Source organism: Giraffa tippelskirchi, chromosome 2 (assembly GCF_054371585.1).
Source record: "Giraffa tippelskirchi isolate mGirTip1 chromosome 2, T2T-mGirTip1v1.2.pri, whole genome shotgun sequence".
Lineage (NCBI taxonomy): Eukaryota > Metazoa > Chordata > Mammalia > Artiodactyla > Giraffidae > Giraffa > Giraffa tippelskirchi.
In genome coordinates this window covers 25282931-25304621 of record NC_137276.1, presented here as the reverse complement: position 1 = coordinate 25304621, position 21691 = coordinate 25282931, and the positions used below count along the sequence as shown (strand labels likewise).

The 21691-nt window shown below is 41.0% G+C and overlaps 1 protein-coding gene across 5 annotated transcripts in view; it reads left to right on the top strand.

Annotated features, from left to right (window-relative positions):
• Positions 1–21691, top strand: part of SORCS3 (sortilin related VPS10 domain containing receptor 3) — a 626056-nt gene that overhangs the window by 309868 nt on the left and 294497 nt on the right. For all 5 annotated transcript variants that reach the window (XM_081543145.1, XM_081543168.1, XM_081543160.1 and 2 more), the window contains one exon: positions 19396–19554. In XM_081543145.1, the coding sequence (XP_081399271.1) occupies positions 19396–19554 (159 nt within the window). The remainder of the gene's footprint in view (positions 1–19395; positions 19555–21691) is intronic.

Sequence of the window (21691 nt, the reverse complement as noted above, 5' to 3'; positions counted from 1 at the left end):
AGTTGATGCTAATTTCTTTCCAATTCTGTAAATGGGTGATGTTTAGAAAGCTGAAAATGTAGGCTCTTTAGGGGGGAAGACATAGAGTTATGAGGGGGGTGGTTTGGGGACCCCACCTCTGCAGATGAGTGAGAGTCACTCAGTCATGTCCAGCTCTTTGCAACCCAATGGACTATACAGTCCATTGAATTCTCCAGGCCAGAATACTGGAGTAGGTAGCTGTTCCCTTCTCCAGGGGATCTTCCCAATCCAGGGATCAAACCCAGGTCTCCCGCATTGCAGGTGGATTCTTTACCAGCTGAGCCACCAGGAAAGCCCTCTGACAGAGTAGTGGGGGTTAAAGACTAGTCACAGGAGGATATTAATCATTGCTGCCATGATTCCTTTGCTGTGGTTGGTTCTGCCTCTGGGCCACCTCCTTCTCATCTGCAGCCTTTGGTTTCCCGTTGAGTCCAGGAACTCTAACCCATTGTGCAAAGGATGCCTCGGCATTTCATGCTCCATTTTAATTTGTGTGAGTCCTTCAAACTTTCCATGGCCACTCCCTTAATCCAGGGCTATCAGACACTAGCAGTTTACTTCTGTTCTGCAAGAAACTGGAGGAAAATTGATATTCTTGCTGCAGACACTCTAAAGGGGGGATGCCGACACGAGTATGCTAATTAGAACAATCTCAGTGTTTGTCATAAGGTCAGTTCAGGGGTCTGCTTCCTGAGTCCGAAAATCCAATTTGGGATATCTGTGGTAGGATGTAGGAAGATGTAGTGTTTAACAGGGGTTTCAGAGGATTCAGATGGTCTTTTCCATGGTGCCACTGTTGGCTAACAATTATATCATTGACAACTGTAGGATTTTAAGATTGCTGTATCTTTCATGTGCTCTCAACTATATGTTGATATAGTTGTGATTGATGATCATACTCTATAATAGTTTTCTCAGAGTTAGTTAATTAGTATTTTACTCAGATATAGCTATTAACATCTGCAACATACCAGATACTATGCTGAATGCCAGGGATAGAAAGGTAAGTCAGGTGTCACTGTTCTCAGAGATGTCACAGTCTGCTGAAGACACAAACATACATAGCGATAGATGACCATAAGCAAGCTAACTCGTATAATAGCAACAGGACATAGGATTCAAGAGGGTCCAGAGATGGGAACAGTGACAAAAGTTAATTCCCGCTGCGTTCTGACAGTTCTCTATGTTGAGTTCTATAAGGGTATCTACAGTAAGGGGAGACACTAGTCATAGGGAATTCTTGGCCAAATGGGAAGGGCAGGGCTATGCTAAAAATGTCCAGTCTGATGGAGAAAGCAGATTCAAATATTCAGATAACTGATTTTCCTGTGACTGATATGAGATTTGGTCTCCACTAAAGTAAAAATAAAAAGAACTGTTAAGAAAATTCATGCTGCCAAAAGAGAATCTCAAAGGGGACTCTGGGAATTTGTGTCATTTCCAGGAAATATGGTAGTCCTGTTATTCAAAGCTTAGAAGAGATGTGGTTCAGTCCATTGCCTGGAGGTTTGAAGGCTATCTGTCCCATTTTTCATTATCCAATAATAAATATCATAGTGAAAGTCACCTTTAACACTCAAATATTGCTAGGATTTTATGGGATTGAAATGAATGGACTGCCATGGTATAGAAAAGCTATATGGGTGAGGTGGTTTTATAACACATGCTTCATAAAGCTATATAAAGCAAGCACCTGTACACCATCCTCTAAAATGAGAGCATTTGAGCATGGTGTTTTGGCATGAAGGAGCCTCTGCTTGTTAATTAAATCTGTTGGTAATGTTAATGTTCAAGAAATAGGAAGAGGAGGCTTGAGACGATTAGAATGGGATTTGTTCCTGGGGTGGTCGTCAGCATGGAACTGTTACTTACATCAGTAGGACACATGAGTTCTTGATGTGGATTCTTCAGCCTGAGCTGCAGTTGGGCATCATAGGAAGAAAGTAGACCAGTGCTGAGATTCACAAGCCAGTAGTGGGCTGCAGGCTTAGTATAGCTGTTCAGGCTTCCCTCATGGCAGTGGGCTGTAGGAGCTGTTTAGACCAACTATATTATTATTTTTCATCAAGGAGAGGGGTTTGTTAGGAGACTAGTTACTTTACAAGCCAGATGGGAGTCAGTTTTGTGCTTACTAGTAACTTTGGTTTAATATTGTCACCCTAGTTTTTCTTGGCCTGCCTGCCCAAGGGAGACTGGAGACAACCAGTGCTGGCCATAGCTCTTTTATTATCTTTTTATTGAGGTGAAATTCACATAACATAAAATTAACCATTTTAAAATGAATACTTGAGTGACATTGAATACCTTCACCATACTGTACAGCCACCACCTCTATCTAGTCTAACACGTTTCATCACCACCTTCAAACCCTGTAACTATTAAATTGTCACTTCCTGTTCCTCGCTAGCCAGTCCTTGGAAACCACCAAGTTGCCTATCTTTATGGACTGGCCTTCTGTGAATATTTCATACAAATGGAGTCATACAATCTGTGACCTTTTGTGACCAGCTTCTTTCACTAGCATAATGTCTTTGAGGTTCATCCATATTATGACAGGTTATCAGTACTTCATTCCTTTTTATGGCTGAGGAATGGTCCATGTATATGTACCAGAATTTGCTTATCCATTCATCTGTTGATGAATGTTTGGACTGTTTCCACAGGTTTTAGCTACATTCTGTGCATAGTGCTCCTGTGAGCAGGAATGTAGATGTATTTGAGTATCTGGTTTGAATTTGTTTGGATATATACCTGGGAGTGGAATTTAGGTATATTATTTGTACAAGTTTTTCCTTGCCTCAGTGCTGAGGGTGGTCACAGGGTAAGACAGCACAGCTCTGGTGAAGTTGAGGGGGGATGACTTTATGGGGCTCCTCAGTTAAGAGAATATTCCCATTTATCTCTGGTCCCCCTTCTCTGGACAGACTTCTGGGTGCAGGAAAGTCCTTGGGCTGATCCTTTTGAAGTACACTGTCAAGGGCATTTTCTGGCCCTGCGCTGTGGAATTAGAGCTCTTTGAAAACCATAGCTAGAAAAGCTGGGGGAAAGTGAAGAAAGCGAGCTGAAATGTAATTTCCTCTTTAATACAAACTGTCGTTTAATCTAATATTATAGAAAATGATTAGATCTTAAAAACCTATAAATTACATTTGACAACTCTCCGGTCTGCCTCTGCTCTCGCTTGGCAATTAGACACCACAACAGTGGGCTGTGGCTGAGAGGAGCACTCTTGGTGCAGTTTGTTTATTGGCTCTTAATGAGAAGCAATTAATCTAAATCACCATAGGGGTGGATCCTTTGCAAGCTTTGTAATCTGAGGTGGCAGTTGGACCTTCTGACAAATGTGCTGCTGCATCCTTAACAACAACTTAAAGTTTGTGAGGGTGTGTGTGGTGCTTTCTTCCTTGGAGCTGTGGGGAGAGAAAACACACACAAGCTCACACACGTGCACACACATACACAGAGTAGCAGTCACTGGGGCAAAATATAAAACTACAACCTTTGGGCATCTCCATCTCTCTCTGCTTCGGTTTTTCCTCTCTTGCATTGACCCACTCGCCCCGACTGCAGCAGCTGGGTCTCCTCATTATGCTGTTACCTGGAAGACCCTCTTCTCCGTTTATTACTGTTATTGTGGCTTTCTCTCCCCTGCCTGTCTAGGGACCGACCAGCGCAGGATGAAGCATCATTACTGAGAATACCTGCCTGGAAAAATTGCTGCCTCTTGGTCCCCTCCCCTTCTGCTTCCTGTTGGGAAAGAGAGGAAGCCCCACCAAACAACCCAACTTCCTGAAAACCCAAAAGGGAAAAAAAATGCATTCTGCCAAGGGCTCTTTTGTTGGGAAGAATGGGGTCAAATTTGCAACTGAAGGGGTGGAAACCAAAGCGGGGTGGAGGGGGTGGGAGGATGGTGGACAAAGACCTAAGGAGTCTCTCCAGCTCTGATTCTTTTCTGCTCCGGTGTTTGCACTCACCCTGTTCCCTTGCTGTGTCCTCTCGCTTTCCTTCAGTTCAGTTCAGTTCAGTTCAGTCGCTCAATCGTGTCCGACTCTTTGCTACCACATGAATTGCAGCACACAAGGCCTCCTTGTCCATCACCAACTCCCGGAGTTTACCCAAACCCATGTCCATTGAGTCGGTGATGCCATGCAACCATCTCATCCTCTGTCGTCCCCTTCTCCTCCCGCCCCCAATCCTACCCAGCATTAGAGTCTTTTCCAATGAGTCAACTCTTCGCATGAGGTGGCCAAAGTATTGGAGTTTCAGCTTCAACATCAGTCCTTCCAATGAACACCCAGGATTGATCTCCTTTAGGATGGATTGATTGGATCTCCTTGCAGTCCAAGGGACTCTCGAGAGTCTTCTCCAACACCACAGTTCAAAAGCATCAATTCTTCGGCGCTCAGCTTTCTTCACCGTCCAACTCTCACATCCATACATGACTACTGGAAAAACCATAGCCTTGACTAGACGGACTTTTGTTGGCAAAGTAATGTCTCTGCTTTTAAATATGCTATCTAGGTTGGCCACAACCTTCCTTCCAAGGAGTAAGCGTCTTTTAATTTCATGGCTGCAATCACCATCAGCAGTGATTTTGGAGCCCCCAAAAATCAAGTCTGACACTGTTTCCACTGTTTCCCCATCTATTTCCCATGAAGTGATGGGACCGCTTTCCTTCACGTGTTACCAATACAGAACAGCAAGGACAGAGCTCTCAACTTGGGAGATCAGGTTCTGAGTTTGAGCCCTGTTTTTACACTTGGTGACCAGATATGACCTTGGGCAAGTTGCTCATCACAGGCTCCTAGTTTCCTTGCCCCTAGAAAAGGATGTGGTTGGCAGAATAAATGGCCTCCTGGAAAAATCATAATCCCTGGACTGTTTATATATTAGGTTATGTGATAGGGGGATTCAAATTGTAGGTGGAATTAAGGTCGTTCATCTGCTGGCCTTAAAATTTTTTTACTGTCACTGTGGTTTTATTTCCCCTTCCTGTCTGGAAACTGCCTGGCTTAGGATGGTGATGTAGATGTATTTGAGTATCTGGTTTGAATTTGTTTGGATATATAGCTGGGAGTGGAATTTAGGTATATTATTAGGTTGCAGAGAGTACCTGCCTGGCTCAGTTGCCAGGGGAGCACTCTGGAAATGTCCTTAAAAGTGGTGTGGACAAAGGCTGTCCCTGCCATATCAGTAAGTAAAAGGGGTTGTGACCATCAAGCTGCTGCTGTCTACTCTGGCTGTGCACCCTGAAAAGATTCAGGTTGGACAAAAACAGCATACTGACACTGAAAAGTTAGGGTTCATCTCAAAGGAATGATTTCAATGAGCCCAGACTATTGCATCTTCTCATATGTAGAATAGTGCTAAATTCATTAAGTTCAGATGTTTGAATTTTCTTTAATTAACAGTAGTCTTTTGATGTTCTAGCTACCTGGTTTTGCTGCATAAGCTCCTTTGCATCCTGGCTCCTGGCTTGCCTCTTCACAGCCATCCCTCAGAGCTATCTGAGAGAATGCTGCTGCTGCTAAGTCACTTCAGTCGTGTCCGACTCTGTGCAACCCCATAGATGGCAGCCCACCAGGCTCCCCTGTCCCTGGGATTCTCCAGGCAAGAACACTGGAGTGGGTTGCCATTTCCTTCTCCAATGCATGAAAGTGAAAAGTGAAAGTGAAGTCGCTCAGTCGTTTCCGACTCTTAGCGACCCCATAGACTGCAGCCTACCAGCCTCCTCTGTCCATGGGAGTTTCCAGGCAAGAGTACTGGAGTGGGTTGCCATTGCCTTCTCCGATCTGAGAGAATGATTCCCAGGCTTAAGTCCTCAGCAATTTCACTGAATAAAACAGAATTCTCAGCTTAGGTTGTGCTTTTTTTAGTTGATAGTTTGTAAGAGGGAAGAAGAGTCAGAGTGTTGTGATTGAGAAAGACTGGACTGGCCATTGCTGGCTTTGCGGATGGAAGGGGGCTTTGAGACCAGGGTTTGGAGTAGCCTGTAAAAGCTGGACAAAACAAAGGAGAAGAGTCTTACCTAAGCCTCCAGGAGAGAAGGCAGCCCTGCTGACACCTTGACTTTGGCCCAGTGAAACCCGTTTTGGGCATCTGACATCCAGGACTGTAAGGTAATAAAATTATGTTGTTTTAAGCCATTAAGCTTGTGGTAATTTGTTTCCAGCCACAGGAAGCTAATACAGTGGGTAGCAATACCAGCCCTGCCTTCCTCAGGGAGCAGACTGAGGAGAAAGCAGCTGTGGAAGGACTTGGCAAAATATAAAAGGTGATGCCACTCAAAGGCCTTGACGCTAACTCCGCCTGAAGGTGAAGGAAGGCAGAGCAGGTGTCTTGAGCTCGAGGTGGAAATCCCTGATCAGGGGCCTCCAGCTCCTTGCAGAGCCTGGTTCTTTTTCATTTTCACTCTTTCTGGGAGCTCAGTGTCTCTGGTCTGGGAGACTGGGCTCAGTGCCACCATTGCCTTTCTTAGAATGGTTCCTGCACTGGTGATGGACAGTGAGGCACCACTAGTTTGGACAGGCTGGCTTTTAGGTGGTCCATTGGCCCCAAGGGCTGCTTGCTCCCTGTTGATCACATCCAGCATTTAGCTGTTTGGGAGCCCACACTGTCCCTCAGAAGCATAAATTGGTGATGAGGGTGAGGAGTTGAGTTCTATCTCGTGTTCACATGCTCCTCATTCTTGTTGGGTAAAGTAATTAGCCTCCAATTAAAGTAAATTAATTTAAAAAAAAAAGGTACTCTTGGAATGGAGTGACTTGTTCCTGATGCTAATGAACCTGTCCATAGCATAGTCTCTTCCGACTATATCAGGACATAGGACATTTCCATGCCTATTTACTCCCCTAATTGTTTTCTTTGGCATAAGCCAATACTTGTCTTCCCTCTCTTAACAAGAATAATTATTCCCAAAATTGCTAATCCCAGTAGGATTAAGTCCTTGAAAATTGCCTAGGTTTTGAATTGCCTAGGCTCCTCATATGAAGAATTCAAGATCTGTTGGGAAAAATAGTTTTAGCAGGCTTCCTTATTTTTTTATAGTGTTCCCAGAATGAAATACCAAAGCTACCACACTAGATAAATAGTGTGTCAATGACAATCTGCAATTTTTAAATTAGTCATAATGAGTACTATGCAGTTAATTTCCATTTACCATCCCTTGTGCATTAGAATGTTTTCAGAATCTTCCTCATCCATGGCTTCAACAAGATGCTTATACATTAGGTTTGTTTTGTGGTAGATGGTAGATAATATGCAGGCGGGTGAACATTTTTTCTTTCTCTCTTCATATAGTCATTGCCTTTCTGATTTTAGGATTTTGAACAGTGATTCTTAACTCTGGGGCTCCACTGTGGTCCCAGATGTGCACAGTAGCAAGTTGGATGCTTGAAACAATAACTAATGTGGATGATCTTAATTCAGCTAGTTTGATATTTCTCAAGATCTTTCCCAATACACCTGGTTATGATTGATGGCTATGTAAACATTGTACCAAATCCTTTGCCTTCTAACCTATGTCTCATCACCCTCCGTCTGATCTCAGGTGTGCGTGTCTGGTTTTGCATCTTTCTTTATTGTTCCTAAGATGGAGAGAGACCAAACAAGCAAACCAAAGACCCTCAAATCAAACCATAACAAAACACTAAAAACAGTTTGACAAAAGGAATGAAAATGACTTCCAACCCAATCTTACAGATTTCAGGTTTGTTTTTTTTTTTTAAATTGTGAAACTTCTTTTTCCTTCTCTTCCAGGGATAGCATTGCTTTCTTAAAAATATCGAAATTAAACATCTTGCAGAAAAATAACATGGCCATCAGTTTATTAACTAACATAGGCATCAATTTATTAACTGATCTGCATTAGACTTTGACAAGAGGAACCAGAGTGACAGAACAGACTACTGCCCTGAGAAATCACTGACACAGGTGGGGCTGGTACGGGGTGGGCTGCCAGTGGACAGTGCTCTCTGTAAAGATGCGCTGACTGCCCTTACTGAGATGAAGCCGGCTTCTCTGGCCAGGGCACTGGTGAACCACAAATCCAATTAAGTAAACATTTGGTCAAGCAAACTTAGAAACCTTTGAGTGACCTTCACTCACCACACATCAGGTATTTATTGAGTGTGCTTCCCTGAACCCCAGAAGGACCAGGGCATGTTATATCAGTGACATTCTCTGTCTTTCAGGAACTTGACATCCAGATGACACAGTGAGATGAATACAAGTGAAACAAAATTTAACTAAGTCAAAATATATGAATATATTTATAACTTTTCACATATTTTAAACATGAAGCCATAGTTCACTGTGACAATGAATTTGCCAGTGGAGTTGGTGGAAGGTAGAGATTGTTCTGCTGAAGCATTGGAGAAACTTCATGGAAGGGAGAGAGTTAAAATAGGCCTGGAAGGAAGGTATGGATGAGAGAGGATGCTGGGCTTTCTAGGTCAGGGAGGAACATTAGCAAAGACAGGAATGTTAGAGGAGTGGGCATAGTGATTGAAAAAAAAAATAAACTTTTAGGGAATTCTTGGGTAGGGTTTATGGCTATGTTGTGGAGATCAAGCTTGAAAACAGCACAGGAACCCACTTATACGATGTCTGAGGTGCCAGACTTGATTTTCATGACCTGTTGAGGGGGCTGGAATTTCTTATGGTGAGGAAATGGCTTGGTCAGGATCAGAGCTGTGCTGGGGAGGAGCCATCATCATGCAGTGCAAAGCAGGTGGATGGTTTAGAGTGTGGGTGGGGGCGGACACCAGGGATTCCTGCTCCAGAGAGATCAACTCTCTGAGCTGGGAGGTGTACTTGTTGCTTCTACAGTGAGGTACCCTCTCTATCTGACCTTCACCCAGGCCTGTTCTGCTCTCAGAACAGTGGTCACAGTGTGGACACATATTTGTCCAGGTTCTCAGTTTTTCCAAGGGCAGACAATGGGTAGCATAACTCTGTTGGGATTCTTGAAAGGGCTAGTGGGAAAGAGTGAATGTGTGTGTGTGTGTGTGCGCGCGTGTGTGTGTGTATGAATATCTGTGTATGGGGGGGAGCATAGAAAGAAATATTTCATCATTATAAGGGTAATATCTGCTCACTGCCGAATATTAGGAGAAAAAATAGGAAAGCGTAAAGAAAAAAGTTACTCATGATCATGCTGCACAGGAATAACTACTGTTAAACATGCAGTGAGTTTTTCCTTCCAGTTCTTTTGTGCATATATATGGGCATGAGACGGAAACTATTTTTAACAAATTTGAGATTATGCCTCATATGTTTTCAGCCTGCTTTTTATGCACTGCTGCCACGTATGATTATTTTTCACATGTCATAAAACTATTTGAATTCATACTTAATAGCTGCATAATATTCCATTGAATGGATTTAGCCTACTTTAATTATTCTATCAGATATTTGAGTTGTTTCCAATGCTTTATTGTTATAAATAACACTGAGATGAACACACAGGTGCATAAGCCTTTTATTGGGTCCCTGATGGTTTCCTTGGAAATATTCCTAGAAGAGAAATTATAGGGTCAAAATTATGAATATTTATGAGTCCTGTTCCCTATTGCCACATTGCTTTTTGGAACAGTCATGCCAGTTTATACTTGCATCAACACTGACTGCCTGCTTCACTCCTCTGCCTTTGCCATGGTCACCAGCATCCCCCGCATTGCTAGATTCAGTGGTCAGTTCTCCAGATTTCATCCTACTGAACTGTCAGCTACATTTGACACAGTTGAACAACTCTCTTTTCAGATATACTTTCTTCCCTTGGTTTCAAGGTTTTGAGGACACAACACTCTCTGGGTTCTCTTCTCTTTCACACACTGCATTTCTGGCCCCACCTTATCTCTTTGACTCTTCTGCAGCATGCTAGAACCCAGTTCTCAGGCTCTTTTGTATCATATCTCCTTGGTCTCCAGATTCATATTTTTAAATGCTGTTCAGACACTGATATCTCCTAAATTCTTATCTGCAGGCCAGCCCCATCTCCTGAAAATAAGCCTTGTATATCTACTGTCTACTCCTCAGCCCCTTTGGATGGCTATTAGGCATCTGAAACCTAGCCTTATCAAAATTGTACTCCTTATTTCTACAGCCCGCCATCTGCTCCTCCCATGAGCTTTCCTGTCTCATGAAGGCCAGTTGTGTTTTCCCACTTGTTCAGATCAAAAATCTGCCTGATCATTTGAGTTATTTCTGATTTTTGATCATGATAAGCAACATGGAGATGAACATACAGGTATAAAGCTTTCTAATGCACTCTTAACTTTCTCTTACTCCCCACCGCTCTTCTGTAAGAGGACCCTTTTGACTTTTCCTTTATACCCACAGATGGACCACATCTCAGTAACTGAGATGGCCCTGTGTTGACAGTCTCTCCCACTTGGATCATTTCAGTGGCCTCCTACTGGTCTCTCTGATTCTTTCCTTGCTGTTCCCTGCCTCTCACAATGCTCTATTCAGCCATGGTGAAAGGATCAAAATACAAGCCATAGGCTCCAGTGCCTAGCTGGAAGCCCACCACCGCTTTCCACATCACTGGGATAAAGCCAGGGTGCTCGTATCACTTACTGGCCCCTGCATTCAGCATTCTGCCACCTTTGTTCTGTTCTAGCTCCCTGGACTCCTACATCCTTTCTGAAATGTCACCTTCTCAGTGAGGGTTTTCCTGACCCTGCTCTTCACGCTTCAGACCCCCACCCCACCACTTCAGCACTTCCTGTCTCCTTTCCTGATTTATTTTACTCTAAAGTATTCATTGCCATCTGATAAGCTATATATTTTACCTATTTATTTACTAATTTTCTGTTCTTCCCTCACTTGGATGCAAGCTTTCTGAGGGCAGGGTTGTCATTTGGTTTGATTACTGCTCTTATCCTGGACTTTATAGTAGAGCCTGGCATCAAGTAAAGACTCTGTAAATAATGGTTGAATGAACAGTGTTTCAGAGAAGGCAATGGTACCCCACTCCCGTACTCTTGCCTGGAAAATCCCATGGATGGAAGAGCCTGGTAGGCTGCAGTCCGTGGGGTCACTAAGAGTCGGACACGACTGAGCGATTTCACTTTCACTTTTCACTTTCATGCACTGGAGAAGGAAATGGCAACCCACTCCAGTGTTCTTGCCTGGAGAATCCCAGGGACGGCGGAGCCTGGTGGGCTGCCATCTGTGGGGTCGCGCAGAGTCGGACACGACTGAAGCAACTTAGCAGCAGCAGCAGCACCAGCAGAACAGTGTTTACGTCCGATTAGTTTTCACGTTTTCTCAACCCATTGTTTTATCTCATTTCATATCTAATTTTGTGTTTTAAATTGTGGTAAAACACATATACTACGTAGTTTAACATAACTATTTTTAAATGCACATTTCAGAATTGTTAAGCACATTCACATTGTTGTACAGTCTCCAGAACGCTTTCCATCTGTAAAACTATGCCCATTAAACAACAACTCCTTATTTTCTGTTTCCCCCCAGCTCCTGGCTGTAATTTTTCTACTTTCTCACTTTATGAATTTGACTAGTGTAATTACCCTAGTGGAAATCATATAGTATTTGTCTTTTTATGACTGGTTTATTCCATTTAACATAATGTCTTTATGTGTAATCCACATTGTAGCATGTGTCAGAATCCCCTTCCTATTTAAGACTGAATGATATTCCAATATAGGTATATACTACATTTTGTTTATTCTTCCATCAGTAGACACTGGTTACATTTTGGCTGTGGTTAATAATGGTATTATGAACATGGGTGTACAAATATCTCTCCAAGATCTTGCCTTCAGTTCTTTAGGCTATATGTCCAGAAGTGAAAAGGCTGGATCATATGTAATTCCATTTTTATTTTTTGAGGAGCTATGATACTGTTTTCCAGAGCAGTTACACCACTTAAAATTCCAATCAACAATGCACAAGGGTTCCAATTTCCTTAAATTCTCATCAAAAATATATTTTGTATTTTTGGGGAGAAAATGTTTATTGATGTCCTTTGCTCAATTTTAGTTGAGTTATTTTTTATTGCTGTTGATTTTGTTATTTTTATATATTTTCTCCTGATTGGCCTCAATGATTGTTGCTTTACTGGTGATGTTTGAGTTAATTTCTGAAGGATAAGTAGAAATATACTTAATATAATGGGTAGGACTGAAAAGGTGGGGAGTCTAATCTTGGCAAAGCGAATGGCATGTATAAATGGTAATGGGTGAAAGGGACATGCACATAAGCATAAATATGCATTGATGTTCTATCTGAAGAATTTATATGTAGTTTACATATTTTCCCCTAAATAGGATATATATAATATATGCGTGCATATGTGAGTGTGTATATATATACCCACACATATATATACATACACACACATATATACACATACACTTATAAATGCACAAATATGGTAACAAGTCTTCTCAATAGCAGCACTATTGACATTTTGGCCTAGATAATTATTGGTTGTCTGGTGTTGTCCTGTGCATTGTAATTATCTAGCAGCTTACCTGGCCTCTACCCATTAAATGCCAGTTACTCTCTTCCCTACCCCACAGTTGTAACAATTAAAATGTCTCCAGGGATGGGGAATGGATGAAATAAGTGAAGGGTATCAGAGGTACAAAGTTCCAGCTATAAAATAATAAGTTATGGAGGAGGTGAAGTACACATAAGGAACGTTGTCAGTAATATCCTAATAGCTTTGTATGGTAACAGGTTGGTATCTGGTCTTACTGAAGCAATTTCAGAATGTATAAAAATATAAATCACCATGTTGTACACTTGAAACTAATATAATACTGTATGTTAATTATGATTCAATAGAAAAAAATGTTTCCATGTATTGTTGAATATCCCCTGGGGGCAACCCCTTTTCCTGCCAGCTATGCTGCTGCTGCTGCTGCTAAATCGCTTCAGTCGTGTCCAACTCTGTACGACCCCATAGATGGCAGCCCACCAGGCTCCACCATCCCTGGGATTCTCCAGACAAGAATACTGGAGTGGGTTGCCATTTCCTTCTCCAGTGCATGAAAGGGAAAAGTGAAAGTGAAGTCACTCAGTCGTGTCCTACTCTTAGCGACCCCATGGACTGTAGCCTACCAGGCTCCTCCACCCATGGGATTTTCCAGGCAAGAGTACTGGAGTGGGGTGCCATTGCCTTCTCCGCCTGCCAGCTATAGCCTCTGCTATAAGAGGAAATGTTAGAGAGGTAAATAGATAGATGGTGTTGGGGGTGAATACTGGTGGTATATTGTTATATCGTGATTAAGAGCCTTATCTGTAACAGGCTCTATTTGTGTGTAAACCAATATTCAACAACATATCGATTATGTCAGTAGGTTTAGGGGTCAGTAAAGAAAGTCTCTCATACTCTTTGTGAGCTTGTATTGATATTATTGTTATTTCTTACTGAGCTCTTAAGAGTCTCCCATTAGGAGTCAATTATACAGTAAATTATAGCATTTCTCCTTTTCTATTCAGAGGAAGTCTGCTTACTCCTATTCAGAGACTGTTTTCAAAGCATTGAACTACAATTTGTTACCTTTGCATTTCTGGAAACTTTGGCAGAGTGAGAGGCTGAGAAACCTATAGCTCTCACCCCATTTTTGTAGACCATACACAGGAAAAACAGAGTATGGCAACTGAATAAAGTAACATATTCATTCATTTTATAATTTGGGTTCTTTAATTCTTACCCAGCAGCAGGAAGGTAGGCATTCTAGAAAGATTTCTGGGGAGAATTTTGACATTTCCAGTACTGATTTTGATTGATTTAGACACAAACAAGCTTTATAGGCTTTTGAAAATCTAAGTTAGTGAAGCAAAATCTCTGCCTGATTCATGACTTCCACCTATGTCCTTTGTATTTGCAACCTAGCATTAAAATTAGGGCCAACACTATTCAACTTTACCAGGAATTTCCTACTAAAAGATAAAAGGACCATATGTATATTGATAAACTCTAAAACTTGTCCATCTCTTATCTGAGGTAAAGACAACACATGTACAGGGAATAGTCCAATTCAAAGAGATAGGTTGTATGAGATTCTTACCCCTAAGGAATGTTTAGCTATGTTCTTACCCCTAAGGTATGTTTAGTTCCTTCATGGGCCAGAGCCTCCCACTGAAGAGATGAGAGTGGTCATTCAAAGTGCAATTGTATTTAGTGACTTGACAATTACCTACTGATTGGTGTTCATTTTGGTGGTATTTTATATTTGCTAATAGAATGTGTTTTTCTTAAAATGTTGCCAGGAATGTAAAATGCATGTAAAATAAGTGTAAAATGTAGTTTTGTTTTCCCCGATCCTTTCATATTTTTTTTAAATTATGATAATGCACAATGTGAGATTTATACTCTTATCAAACTCTTCCAATTATGTAGTGCAGTATTGTTAACTACAGGTGCAATGCTGTTCAGCAGATCTCTAGAACTTGATTATCTTGCAGGCCTGAAACTTTATGCTTATTGAACAGCATTTCCCCTATACCCCCACCACCCATCCCTTAGGTTTTTATCAAAAAAATTCTGGAATGAGGGGATTCGTGACAGAGGCAAATAATCCCTAAATCTCCAACCTGTTTGGCATTACTTCTGACTTTAGTTATGTTCTTATTCTGGGTAATTTACAGATAAACACATTTATTTAGCAATTGTGGCCCTATGCTAAGCTCCTTGATCATTATTTCATTTAATCCTTTCAATAGCATGGTGAGTTAAACATGATTATTATCAGTATTTTTCTTAGATGAGGTAACTGATTGGAAAAACTGGATAATATCCTCACGTTTACACATAAAGAGGCAGACTGGAGATGTGAACCCAGGACAGCTGCCCCAGAACCTATAGCATTGATAACTCTGTTCAACCATGTTTGAAGGACCCCCTTCTCTTCCAGCATATGTATATACCCAGTGCATATCTTGTATCAGGACAAGCTGGATAAAGAATCAAAGCCAAACTGAAGCAAAAACCAAACCAAACCAAACAAAAAAAATCTCCAGTGGGAACTCTTTCCTGCTCATTCTACCAAAATCACATAAATACAGAATTCACAGATGTCTGAACCTGTATTGCCATAGGCTTTCTACATATATACCTACAATTATGGATTCAAAGGCAAGGGTTGTAAATTTCTTTGTAGGATGAAACTCTCATAACTATGCCAAGAGTCACATGCCTATATCACAAATTTAGTCCACAGACGATATTTAATGTGAGTATATTGTTTTTGGTAACAATCTCATTTTAAACATTTTGAGGAAATGTGTGCACTCTCTATGTTGACAAAGTGCTTGCCGCTTCTTGTCTTGCTTTATCTGCTTTGCTCGCTTAGTTTACCTGCTTTCTCCCTGTAGGCCTTTCTTTACCTTTAAAATCCCTGCTTGCCAGTAACAATTTGGGTGGATGTGGAGTGATTTTCATTATACATGTAGGTATAAAAGTTGTTATGTAGATTCATACAAAATATACATATTTTACTTTGAGGCTTAACTTCTACTGAGGCTTTGCTTTCTAATTCCGTTTATGTTAATATTATGGTTCCCTCTTTTACTTTTTTTTTTTTTTCACTTTTTCTTTTTCAAGCACTAGCATTCTGTTGTGCCTTTGGATTCCTATTCATTTAATTCTTCATGTCCTCTTGACAAAAGTTGAATGAGTCAGAGGAGGAAAGGGGCTTTCTTGGAACTGAGTTTTTTTGTGTGTAGATTTCTTGTTGTTTAGTTACGAAGTCATGTCCAACTCTTTTGTGACCCCATGGACTGTAGCCCACCAGGTTTCTCTGTCCATGGCATTTCACAGGCAAGAATACTAGAGTGGGTCACCATTCCCTTCTCCAGGGGATCTTCCTGACCCAGGAATTGAACCCACGTCTCTTTCATTGCAGGCGGATTCTTTACCACTGAGCCAGTTTCTTAGAGAGGCTTAAAAAAAGAATAAAAAACTGCTTCTTTGACTTCCCCTTGTCCCCTGGTAAAGATGACAAAGTGCTAAGATTTCCAAGTGCAGTGAAGCATTAGCATTAGTATGTGTGTATGTGATCAAGGTGATGACATTTGAGTCTGTTAGAGGGGGTTACTTTCCTCCTCTGAGCCTCAGTTTCCTTACCTGTAAAACACAAATAATGATACATCACATGATTTGTTTGAGGTTTTGATAAAATATCATGTAAATTACCCAGCATAGGTCAGAATTCTAAAACATGTAGGTTTCTACATCTGTCCTTCCATTCTTCTCAGACACTGGATTGAATAGGGACACTGCCAGTGATATCAAAGTATATAAAAGGATTTCAGAGAAAGATGGCAATAAAAATGTACTCTTGCCAAAAAGGGTACCCTAAAACCAACTCACAATGTCAATACACCTTATATGTAATTGCTTTTCTATACATGTGTATGCATAAATCTGCCACAGAGGTGTACGTGTAAGCATATGTATGTACACATACATGCAACGTTTGTGTTGTGTACAGATAAATGTGTTTTGTATATGCAAGTATGGAGTGTGCATGCAGGAAGAAACAGGGCTAGAAGAAGAGAGTACACTGCGCTCGATATTTGATGGTAACCCTTATTGTAACTCATGGTATATAAAATAAAGTTCGTTTATGATGTTGGTCTTATCTTCTAATTAAAACATAGGCATGAAACTTCTTTATACCTGCATAAAAGAAGCAGTTTAATTTCTCTGCACCAGGGGAGACATGATTTCATTGCCTGTTACGTAGTCCATCAGTACTTGGTGAGAAGTGAGGGAGAGTAGTTATGAAAGCCTCATTCTTTCTCAGTATATTTGTCCTTGCAGTATTCAAGGAGCATGGATGCATCCTCTGAGGTTTTTTTCAAGGTCAGCAGGGGTGCTTTTCCCAGTAGTCCTTACCCTTCACAGTGCCAAGAGAGGAGACAGTTATTCTGTCTATGAATCTAAGAGCTTCCCTCCTGGATTATTCACACATGAATAAAAAAAAAAAAAAAAAAGAAACTAGACTACCTATACTGCATCTATTTCTCAAAAATTTGCTAATAACTAGTGATAACTTATTTCAGTGAAGCCAAAGCAAATATTTGAGAAAAAGAAAGTAAGCTTGTCTTAGAAGTTATAAAGGAACAAAAAAGGAAAATGGCTATGAATCTTGGCAGTTAAAGGCATTGAATTTGTGTAAAGCTTACTTTATAATACTGATATATACTATTGGTAAATTTTTAAAACTCTACCCTTCAAGAGTTTCATTTTAGAAGCATATGAAAATGTTTCTTTGACTTTACTTGGTACTTTGGACCCCATGGTGCAGACTGTGTGTAGCTGTAACCCTAACAACTAGTGGCAGTCCAGCCCAAGACAGGACAAATTACAAGAGGAAATAAACTCATTTGCTCATTAAGTCACTTAACAAACATTAGGAACTCAAGGAAGCTGGGTTGAGCTAGATGATAAAGATCAAAAGAGCTGTGCTAATGATGTAATGAAACACATACACAAGCGGCAGATTATGTCAACCCATTTAAGAATTTTAGGATATGGGAAAATCAAAGATAAATCATTGAGTGATTTTAGATTATTCTGGCCACAGTATACAAAGTGAATTAGTGGAATACTGGTTGAATCTGTGAGATGGCCTAGAGGTATCTTACAGGAATCCAATACAGAAATGGTCACATTTTGGACTAACACAACCACAATGGGCAGGGAGAGAATGGATCTGATTTTAGAGTTAATTAGTAGGTAAAATATGCAGAGCTTAGAGACTAATTAATTATAGGAGGTGAATGAGAAAGCAGCGTTAGGGATGAACCTCGGGCATTTGGCTTCACACGGGTGGCTGGTGGAAATACTCACTGAACTAGGAAATACCAGGGGTGGGGACGAAGGCTTGGATGAGGTATCCTGGGGCATGGTGAGTTTCAGGTGTTGTGGGATATTCAAACTGCAGAAAGTGCCAGAACACTTAGTGTTCAAGTCTGAAACTGAGAGGAGACCTTAGATTAATTTTTAATTTATGAATTGTTGCCAGAAAAGTGGTAACGAAAAAGTAAATAAAAATAAGAGTGGAAGAGGTCACTGAGGAACAATGTATCTAGTGAAAAGAGAAAGTGAAAGTGAACTCGCTCAGTCATGTCCAAGTCTTTGTGACCCTGTGGACTGTAGCCTATCAGGCTCTTCCGTCCATGGGATTCTCCAGGCAAGAATACTGGAGTGGGTTGCCATTTCCTTCTCCAGGGGATCTTCCCGACCCAGCGATCAAACCCGGGTCTCCCGCATTGAAGGCAGATGCTTTACCCTCTGAGCCACCAGGAAAGTGAAAGGAGAAGGTCAAAATTGAGGGTTGAGGAATGGTTATACTATAAGGATAATCAGAGAAAGTTGAGTATTCAAGAGGTAGAAAGGAAAACCAAGACAAGTATGGTGTTACAGAAGCCCCTGGAATAAAATGCTTCCAGAAGGATGCAGTTGTCAGTGGCCACAAAGACTGCAAAGAGTTTAACTAAGGGAAAGATAGGTCTGAGTGTCTATTGGATTTAAATACTCACACATTTAGTGAGACCAATGCCACTGAGGTCCTATGAGTAGAAGACTTTTGACTCCTGAGAGGTCGATAATAACCATAGCTATCACTTGTCAAGAATATGCATTATGCCAAGCATTCAAAGCCAGTTCTGCTATCATCAGACTCAGTTATTGTTGAGGAAACCGAGGCCTCTAGAAGTTAAGTAATGCTCCAAGGTGACAGTATGCAGAGAAGTGTTGAGACCTGGACTTGCTATCTCAGATGCCAGTGTCTGTTCACTACACCACTCTGTGCATTCAGCTTGGGAAGGCTAGACTTTCTTCAGCATCAGTATTTGTCCAAAAAGGCCTTCAGGGATATGTGCTTTGGCAAACAACTAGAGCAAAGGGATCATGAAACCACTTAAATCAATTAAATCTCTAAAACTGTTCAGAAGGAACAAAACAGTGGGATCTTTTTCATGATGTAAGAGCAAGAGAGTGATAGAGAGTGATGTGGAGAATTGACAGAGGGAAGATGAAAAGACAGAGGTGTGATGGTCCCAAGGGCAAGGGACAGAAGACCATAAGAATAAACTTTCAATACGTGCAAGTATAAATATCAAAAATGAAAATATTTAGAAGATGGACATCAGAAAATGAAGCCTCATTTGTATGCAGACCTAACCTTGCACAGTATTTTAGCTCAGTTCACCAATAAAGGGCTGAACCAGGAAAAAAATACCAGTATTTCATCTAGAGACCCAGATGCCCTTTTCTGTGCTGTGATATATAAGTAGAAACGACTTTATATTTATGCTTTAATTTCTTGTGTTTTTTCTCTGCTACTGACTCTGTCTATATTTTTTTCTCTTTCCTTTCTTTAGATCATGCTTCTTAGTGATCCTGAGATAGAGAGCAGCATATTGATCAGCTCAGATGAAGGGGCAACCTATCAGAAATACCGGCTCACCTTCTACATCCAGAGTCTTCTCTTTCACCCCAAGCAAGAGGACTGGGTACTGGCCTACAGTCTGGATCAAAAGGTGAACAAATACTGCTTTCATTCACATCCTGTCACCCAGGTACCACCCCGTGAAAAGCACTTGCCTATTTATTCAGTCCATATATATGAGGGTATTCAATGACATTACATTGTTCCAACTACATTGCTGTGTCTGCAGCATCTAACTTTCCTTTTTAGTCTTTCATATCAAAACATGCAGGCGGGTATATTTCATTAATGACAATGCCATTTGTCATTTCACAGGTTTAAGATGGTTTTTTGTGTGATTTTACTCATTTAACCTTTAAAACAAGCCCTGTGCTATAAATGGGAAATGTGTATTCAAAATAATATTATGGAGACTGAAGTAAGCAAAGGTACAGAAAAGCCAAGGTACTTGTTCAAAACCACTCATATGGTAGCTAGAGGAGCCAGAACTTGGAAGCTTATTGTCAGACTTCAAGTCTAGGCATATCCTATCACACCATGCTGCCTTGAATTAGAATATACCATTGTTTTCAGTTTAGCAAAGGGAGGAAAGCCTCAAACATGTCCATTTCATTGTTTTCTAAAAGTACATTCAAGATAGAGTACCCCAATGAGTCCTCACCTTTGAGCTTCAGATCCATACATATATCCAGCTGTGTACTTGACTTTGTCTACTATATGTCTCAGAAGCCTTTCAATTCAACATATTCCAAAGATGAACTCTTGACCTTCCCACATCTAAGCTGGTTCTCTTCAGTATTCCCTAATTATATTCATTCAGTTGCAAAAGTCAGAAACCTAGGAGGTATCCCTAATAGTTCTTACAGTATATGTTCGTCCTATAACTTGAACTATATATTTCCCAAATATAGATCTTTTGATTTCATGCCTTTGCTTAAATTCCTTCTGCATCTTCTCTTTGCTCACAGATTAGACCAAAGTCCTCAGTAGCCTGTAATAGCACCCACTTGGTCTGGTCCCTCCCTCTTCTTCTAACTCACTGTTAGTACTTCAGTGACCATCTTTAGTCCCTCCCCACAACTGTCTCCCTTGCTCCCTTTCCTGGGCCTGGGATCTTCCATACAGTAAACCTCTTCACTGTCAGGTCTCAGACATCACTTCCACAGGACATCGTCCCTAAGCTCCCTGACAAAGTTAAATCCCCCTTGATGTTTCTTACAAGGCTATGCACACTTCCTTTCAGAATACCTGTCATGGTTGAGATTTTTCTGTTGATTGATGCGCACTTGGCCTTATTTGCATTTCTCCCTAGATTGCAAGTTCCAGGACAGCAGAGTTGCATCTACTTACTCGCTGTTGTAGCACCAGTCTCTAAGATAGTGCTTGCCATTTAATAATGATCAGTAAATATTTGTTATATTTGAAAGTTTGGACTTCTTGGGGACTCAAATGGTAAAGAATCAGCCTGCAGTGCGGGAGACCTGGGTCCAATTCCTGGATTGGGAAGAGCTCTGGAGGAGGGCATGGCAACCCACTCCAGTATTCTTGCCTGGAGAATCCCCATGGACAGAGGGGCATGGAGAGCTACAGTCCATGGGATCACAAAAAATCAGACACAACTGAGCTACTAAGCACAGCACAAATATTTGTTAAGCAAATGAATTAGTGATGGATGCATTGCTATGGTAATGAGCCCTTTATAGTTGATCAATGTATATCTATGAGAAGAGAATTTAGTTTGTTCTTTGTATTTCCTGCTTTTTCCAGAACCTTAGGACAGTGTGTGACACCAAACTATTATGTCATAATGTTGTGGAATCAATCAGTGAAAGGGAATGGATACTTATGAGTACTATCTTACGTAGAGTTGTCTACAGAATAATGTTGTTTAAATAGCTCCTTGTCTCTGTTCTCTCAAGTCCTGAAACAGTTGCTCCTCACTGTGTGTTTAAATATGTAATTTGTAAATGTGAGTGTATGTGTATGAGGTGTCAGCACCTTTAAAGAATAATTTCAACATAACCTTTGTATCTCTCATTAATAGAGCCTCAAGGTGGGCATCAGGTGCTAAATGCAGTCCCCTAAGGACACCCACATGACATTTGCAGAGCGAAAACCATTGCAAATACACTTCTTTCATGGCATCAGGTGGATATTGTATGAAAGACTTAGCCAAATGTCAGATAGTCTCTGTTTAAATGCTTAGTATAGCCAGGAATTTTGAATAT